The following is a 6,082-nucleotide window of genomic DNA, read 5'->3' as shown; positions in this document are numbered from 1 at the left end:
GGCCCCCCCGCCCCCTCCCCGCACGGGAACGGGGGGGCGGGGGGAAGACACTGTGGCTGGGCCCAGGGGTCTGTCCCCAGCTCTGGGAGGCGAGTGGGGTGTGGTGGCTAGAGCAGGGGGGGCTGGGAGCTGGACTCCTGGGTTCTCTCTCCGGCTCTGGGAGGGGGTGGGGTTTAGTGGTTAGAGCAGGGGAGGCTGGGAGCCAGGACGCCTGGGTTCTCTCTCCGGCTCTGGGAGGGGAGTGGGGGCTGGTGGTTAGAGCAGGGGGGGCTGGGAGTCGGACTCCTGTGTTCTCTCCCTGGCTCTGGGAGGGGAGTGGGGTCCGGTGGCTAGAGCAGGGGGGGCTGGGAGCCGGACTCCTGGGTTCTCTCCTTGGGAGTGGGGGGCTCCCATTGGGGTGGATGCGGCCACAGTCCTGTTCCTCTAGGCGATTCCCCCACCCAAATATCCTGTGCTGGGGGGTCCCTGCGACACCCCCCCCCCCAACAGGAGACCCCAGACCTCACTTCTTCCAAAGAGACTTTATTGAACTGTCCCAGCTCCGCCCCCCGCCCCGACCCTAGGGGGCTCCCCATTGGGTGGGGGCGTGGCTTCAGCAAAGGAGGCGGGGCTGCTGGCACAGCCCCCCCCCCCAGGGCAGGAGCCTGCCTCGGCCAATGAGGGGGCTGCCTTTGGGGGGGAGCCCCCTCATCTGTCTTCTCCTGCCCCCCCACTGCCCCCAGCTGCACCCCCGGGGGGCTCCCCCGGGAGGCTCCCTGCCCTTGGGGGCGGGTCCAGCTGTATCTCTGAGTCCTGGGGGTCCCCTCGGGGGGGTCCTCGCGCCCCCCGCCCCGGTCAATACGAGGCCACACAGACCATCTCGTCGGCCAGCTCGTCCTCGGCCCGCGAGCGGAACGGCTCCTCGTCGCTGTACAGGGGGGCCCCCTCCCCGTCGCTGCCCAGGGGCCCCCCAGCGCCCCGCCCGCGGCTCAGCAGGTCGGAGGCGGCGCTCTCCATCTCGGCGATGGTCATGTGACAGGCGTCGGCGATCTCCCGCTTGGCAAAGGCCACGAACTTGGGGTCCCGGGCGTAGAGCCCCAGGCCCTCCGAGATCAGCACCTGGGGGGACGGGGGGTCAGAGAGACGGAGGCGCCCGCCCGGCCCCCCAGCCAGCCAGCGCCCCCGGAGGGGACGGGCCCCGTACCCCATTCCCAGCCCCCCGGAGGGGACGGGCCCCGTACCCCATTCCCGGCCCCCCCAGAGCCAGCCGGGGCCCCCGGAGGGGACGGGCCCCATACCCCATTCCCAGCCCCCCGGAGGGGACGGGCACCGTACCCCATTCCCGGCCCCCCCAGAGCCAGCCGGGGCCCCCGGAGGGGACGGGCCCCGTACCCCATTCCCTGCCCCCCGGAGGGGACGGGCCCCGTACCCCATTCCCGGCCCCCCCCAGCCAGCCGGGGCCCCCGGAGGGGACGGGCCCCATACCCCATTCCCGGCCCCCCCAGCCAGCCGGGGCCCCCAGAGGGGACGGGCCCCGTACCCCATTCCCTGCCCCCCGGAGGGGACGGGCCCCGTACCCCATTCCCTGCCCCCCCAGCCAGCCGGGGCCCCCGGAGGGGACGTGCCCCTGCTCCATTCCCTGCCCCCCCCAGCCAGCCGGCCCCCCGACTCACGGCTTCCACCAGGCTGTCAGCGCTGCCCCGCTGGTCGTGGTAGCTGGGACTGGGCACGTGGAGATGGGCGTAGGGGGGCCAGGGCAGGTCCGGCTCGTGGGCCCCCCAGCGGGTGCGGGAGGGGGGCGGGAGGCTGCGGCTGCTGCTCTTCTCCCCCCAGCCCCTGACCGTCAGCCCCCCCTCCTCCACCAGCAGCAGTGGGGCGTAGAGCAGCCGGCCCCGCTTGGGGGGCGCAGCCCAGGCCTGCGAGGAGTCCCCCGGGGGGCGGCTGGTGCTGTGCCAGGAGGCGGCGCTGCCGTAGCCCTGGGGGGGAGAGCGGGGTGAGGGGGGCTGTGGGGGGAGCACACGCCCCCCATCGCACGCACACACCCCCAGTCGTACCATCACGTCCCGTTGCACCATTGCACGCACACGCCCCCCATCCACCATCGCACGCACACACACCCAGTCACACCATCACATGCACAGGGCCCCCCATCACACCGTCATGGGCACTCAGCCCCCTTTGCACCATCACATGCCCCATCGCACCATCGCATGCACATGCCCTCTGTTGCACCATCACATGCACAAGTCCCTATTGCACCATTGCACGCACAGAGCCCCCATTGCACTTCAGCATGCACATACCCCATGCTGCACCATCGCATGCACACATACCCCGCGCACCATCACATGCGCACACACCCCGTCGCACCATCGCACGCACACAGCCCCGTGGCTCAGCTCCACGTGCAGAGCGTCTGCCCTCTGGCTGTTATGGACACAGGCTGGGAGACGCCCCGTGGCACCAAAGGAGGCGCCCACCCCCCAGCGGGCGCTAGGTGCCCGTCCCCAGCCAGGCCGCCCCAAGCTCCGAGAGGCAGAGCACAACTGCCCGGAGTGCTGCCCCCTGGAATTGTGCTTGATTTGCCGGTGCCTAGAGCCGAGCCGGTCCCGGTCCCCAGCCAGGGCACCGTGAACGAGAGAGAGAGCTCTGCACCGGCTCTGCCACCCCGCACGATCGTCCCGTCAGAGACCCCGGGCGTGCCGCCTCGTGCGAATGGCCGTGCGAGAGGCGGCCCCAGGTGCAGGTACCTGGGGGTGGTGGCGCCGGTCCGGGGCGTTCTGGTGGTAGGTGCCCGGGATGGGCATGTCCTCACAGCTGCCCTGCCGCTGCAAACACTGCATGAGGAAGGGCGGCTTCCGGCCTGGGGGGGCCAACGGGGGGGGCCTTACTCCCCAGCGCTCACATGGCCTCAGCCCAGGCCCCGCCCCTTCCCATCAAGCCCCACCCCCTGTCCCTCCCCCTCTGCCTTGTCCCCCAGCCCCACCCCTCCCACCTTGCCCCATCCTCAAATCTCCCCTCCCTTGCCCACCCTAGCCCCGCCCCTTGCCCGGCCTCAATGTTCCTTTCGTCCCCGCCCCTAGCCCCGCCCACACCCCTAGCCCCGCCCCTCACACCTTCCAGCCCCTCCCCTAGCCCCGCCCACCGCCAGATCTTTGTCCCTTGCCCCGCCCCCAGCACCACTTCCAGCTGTTTGCCCCTCCCCAACCACTCCCTAGCCCACCCTGTGGCCCCTCCCCTCCCCCTCGCTAGCCCTGGCCCCCAGCCCCCTACCTGCGGGCGTGGGGGGCAGGAGGCGTCGGCGCTTGGCCAGGCGGCCCCCCGGTCCCCCGGCCGGGTGGGCGTTGGAGAGGCGGCGATGGGGCAGCGGCAGGGACCCCCCATAGCCGCCATCATCCCAGCGGCGCCGGTAGAGCCGGGCGTCCCCCAGACACGGCTGCCTGCACCGGAGCAGGAAGGAAAGGAGGAAGGGGGAACCCCGGCATCCGGGGCCGAACCCCACGGGGTCACACAATGAAGGAAGGGAAGACAAAAGTGTCAGATGGACAGAAGGAGAGAGAGACGGAAAACACCTCAGTCAGCACCGCCCCCCGCCCAGCTCCCCTGTGGGGCAATGTGGGGGGTGCTCCCCGGTTGCTAGGAGGTGGGGTAAACCCAAGCCCCACTCCAGCTCCAACCCGCAAGAGTCAGGGTGGGAACCCAGGCGTCCAAGCTCAATCCCAGTGTGCGGGAGCCCTGCCCGTGAGGCGTTATGTGTGGCTGTTCCCCAGCCGCCCTGCCCCAGAGGTGGCTGCATCTCAGCGCCCCACCTGTCCTGAGAAGCCAGGCTCTCCGAGTCGTCCTCCCGGCTATTGTAGCCTTGCTGCCCCGCCGTCTCCTCGGCTGGGGCGGGCTCCTCATGCACCGTCGGGGGGATACAGCTCCCGTCGGAGCTCCGCCTGGACAGACACACAGACACTGGGAACCCAGGAGTCCTGGCTCCGAGCCCCCCCTGCTCTAACCACCAGCCCCCACTCCCCTCCCAGAGCCAGGGAGAGAATCCAGGAGTCCTGGCTCCCAGCCCCTCCCAGAACTGGGGAGAGAACCCAGGAGTCCTGGCTCCCAGCCCCCCCCCCCACGCTCTAACCACCAGCCCCCACTGCCCTCCCAGATCCAGGGAGAGAACCCAGGAGTCCTGGCTCCGAGCCCCCCTGCTCTAACCACCAGCCCCCACTGCCCTCCCAGAACTGGGGAGAGAACCCAGGAATCCTGGCTCCGAGCCCCCCCTGCTCTAACCACCAGCCCCCACTCCCCTCCCAGAGCTGGGGAGAGAACCCAGGAGTCCTGGCTCCCAGCCCCTCCCAGAACTGGGGAGAGAACCCAGGAATCCTGGCTCCGAGCCCCCCCTGCTCTAACCACCAGCCTCCACTGCCCTCCCAGAGCCGGGGAGAGAACCCAGGAGTCCTAGCTCCCAGCCCTCCCCCCCGCTCTAACCCACAAGCCCCCACTCCCCTCCCGGAGCCGGGGGAGAACCCAGGAGCCCCCCAAGCCCCCCTCCTCCCCCAGAGCCGGGGGAGAACCCAGGAGCCCCCCGGCCCCCCTCCTCCCCCAGAGCCGGGGGAGAACCCCGGCGTCCGGTACCTGCTCATGCGGCGCCTGCTGGGGATGTGGGGTAGCTCGGGCAGTTCCTCCTGCCCCCTCTCGTTCTCCTCGTAGCTGGGGGGGTGGTTGGGGGTCCTGGCCAGACTGGCGGAAGAGGGGCGCCGGGGGTCCAGCAGCCCGTTGGCCAGGGGCTCCCCACCCCCCTCGGCCGGGGCGGAGACGGGCGCCGTGGGGCGGTGGTCGGGGGCGCTGCCGAGCAGTGCCTCTGGGGTCTGTGGTGACACGGGGGGAGGGGTTAACTGGGGGTGGGGCACTTGGGGGACACCCGGGGGGTAGTGGGTGGTACCGGGAGCCGTGGCGGGAGGGGCAGCGGGTGCTGGGGAGGGGGCGGGGGGGGTCTCACCTGGCATGTCAGCTGCTCCTCCTCACACAGGGTGTCCCCGGCCGCCTCCTCGCCCTCCTCCAGGTCGCAGGACAGCGCCCGGCGCATCTCGGGGCCCAGGTCCTGCAGGGTCTGCAGCCCGGCCTGGGGGGAGACCTGAACCGTGGGGCAGCCCCCCCGGCCGGCCCGGTGTCCCCTCCCCCCGCCCCCGGCCGGCCCGGTGTCCCCTCCCCCCCCCCCGGCCGGCCCGGTGTCCCCCCCCGCCCCCGGCCGGCCCGGTGTCCCCCCCCACCGGCCCGGTGTGCCCCGCCCCCGGCCGGCCCGGTGTCCCCTCCCCCCGCCCCCGGCCGGCCCGGTGTCCCCTCCCCCCGCCCCCGGCCGGCCCGGTGTCCCCCCCCCCCACCCCGGCCGGCCCGGGGTCCCCTCCCCCCACCCCGGCCGGCCCGGTGTCCCCTCCCCCCCGGCCCCGGCCGGCCCGGTGTCCCCCCCCACCCGGCCCGGTGTCCCCTCCCCCCGCCCCCGGCCGGCCCGGTGTCCCCCCCCGCCCGCCCCCGGCCGGCCCGGTGTCCCCTCCCCCCGCCCCCGGCCGGCCCGGTGTCCCCCCCCGCCCGCCCCCGGCCGGCCCGGTGTCCCCCTCCCCCCCCCCCCGGCCGGCCCGGTGTCCCCGCCCCCCGCCCCCGGCCGGCCCGGTGTCCCCTCCCCCCACCCCGGCCGGCCCGGTGTCCCCCCTGTCAGCCCGGTGTCCCCCCCCCGCCCCCGGCCGGCCCGGTGTCGCCCCTGTCAGCCCGGTGTCCCCCTCCCCCCGCCCCCGGCCGGCCCGGTGTCCCGTCCCCCCCCCCCCGGCCGGCCCGGTGTCCCCCCCCCCCCCCCCGCCGGCCCGGGGTCCCCGCCCCCCCCCCCCCGGCCGGCCCGGTGGCCCCCCCCCGCCCCCCGGCCGGCCCGGTGTCCCCTCCCCCCGCCCCCGGCCGGCCCGGTGTCCCCTCCCCCCACCCCCCGGCCGGACCCGGTGTCCCCTCCCCCCCCCCCGGCCGGCCCGGTGTCCCCTCCCCCTGTCCCCGGCCGGCCCGGTGTCCCCTCCCCCTGTCCCCGGCCGGCCCGGTGTCCCCCCTGTCAGCCCGGTGTCCCCTCCCCCCGCCCCCG

The 6,082-nt window shown here is 74.4% G+C and overlaps 1 protein-coding gene across 1 annotated transcript; it reads right to left on the bottom strand.

Moving 5' to 3' along the window:
• Positions 1-484: 484 nt before the first annotated feature.
• Positions 485-5,148, bottom strand: LOC123357100 (voltage-dependent L-type calcium channel subunit alpha-1F-like). The gene is made up of 7 exons (XM_045000413.1): positions 4,964-5,148; positions 4,600-4,832; positions 3,789-3,917; positions 3,253-3,419; positions 2,730-2,842; positions 1,653-1,955; positions 485-1,098 (listed from the first exon to the last, which is right to left on the bottom strand). Exons 1-7 carry the CDS (start codon positions 5,048-5,050, stop codon positions 835-837), a joined length of 1,296 nt encoding a protein of 431 aa, XP_044856348.1. The 5' UTR covers positions 5,051-5,148; the 3' UTR covers positions 485-834.
• Between the last annotated feature and the right edge of the window lie 934 nt (positions 5,149-6,082).

The sequence above is a fragment of the Mauremys mutica genome, unplaced genomic scaffold (assembly GCF_020497125.1).
Source record: "Mauremys mutica isolate MM-2020 ecotype Southern unplaced genomic scaffold, ASM2049712v1 000298F_np12_obj, whole genome shotgun sequence".
NCBI lineage: Eukaryota > Metazoa > Chordata > Testudines > Geoemydidae > Mauremys > Mauremys mutica.
The sequence above is the reverse complement of the archived record's forward strand: the minus strand, read 5'-3'. Positions and strand labels throughout refer to the sequence as shown.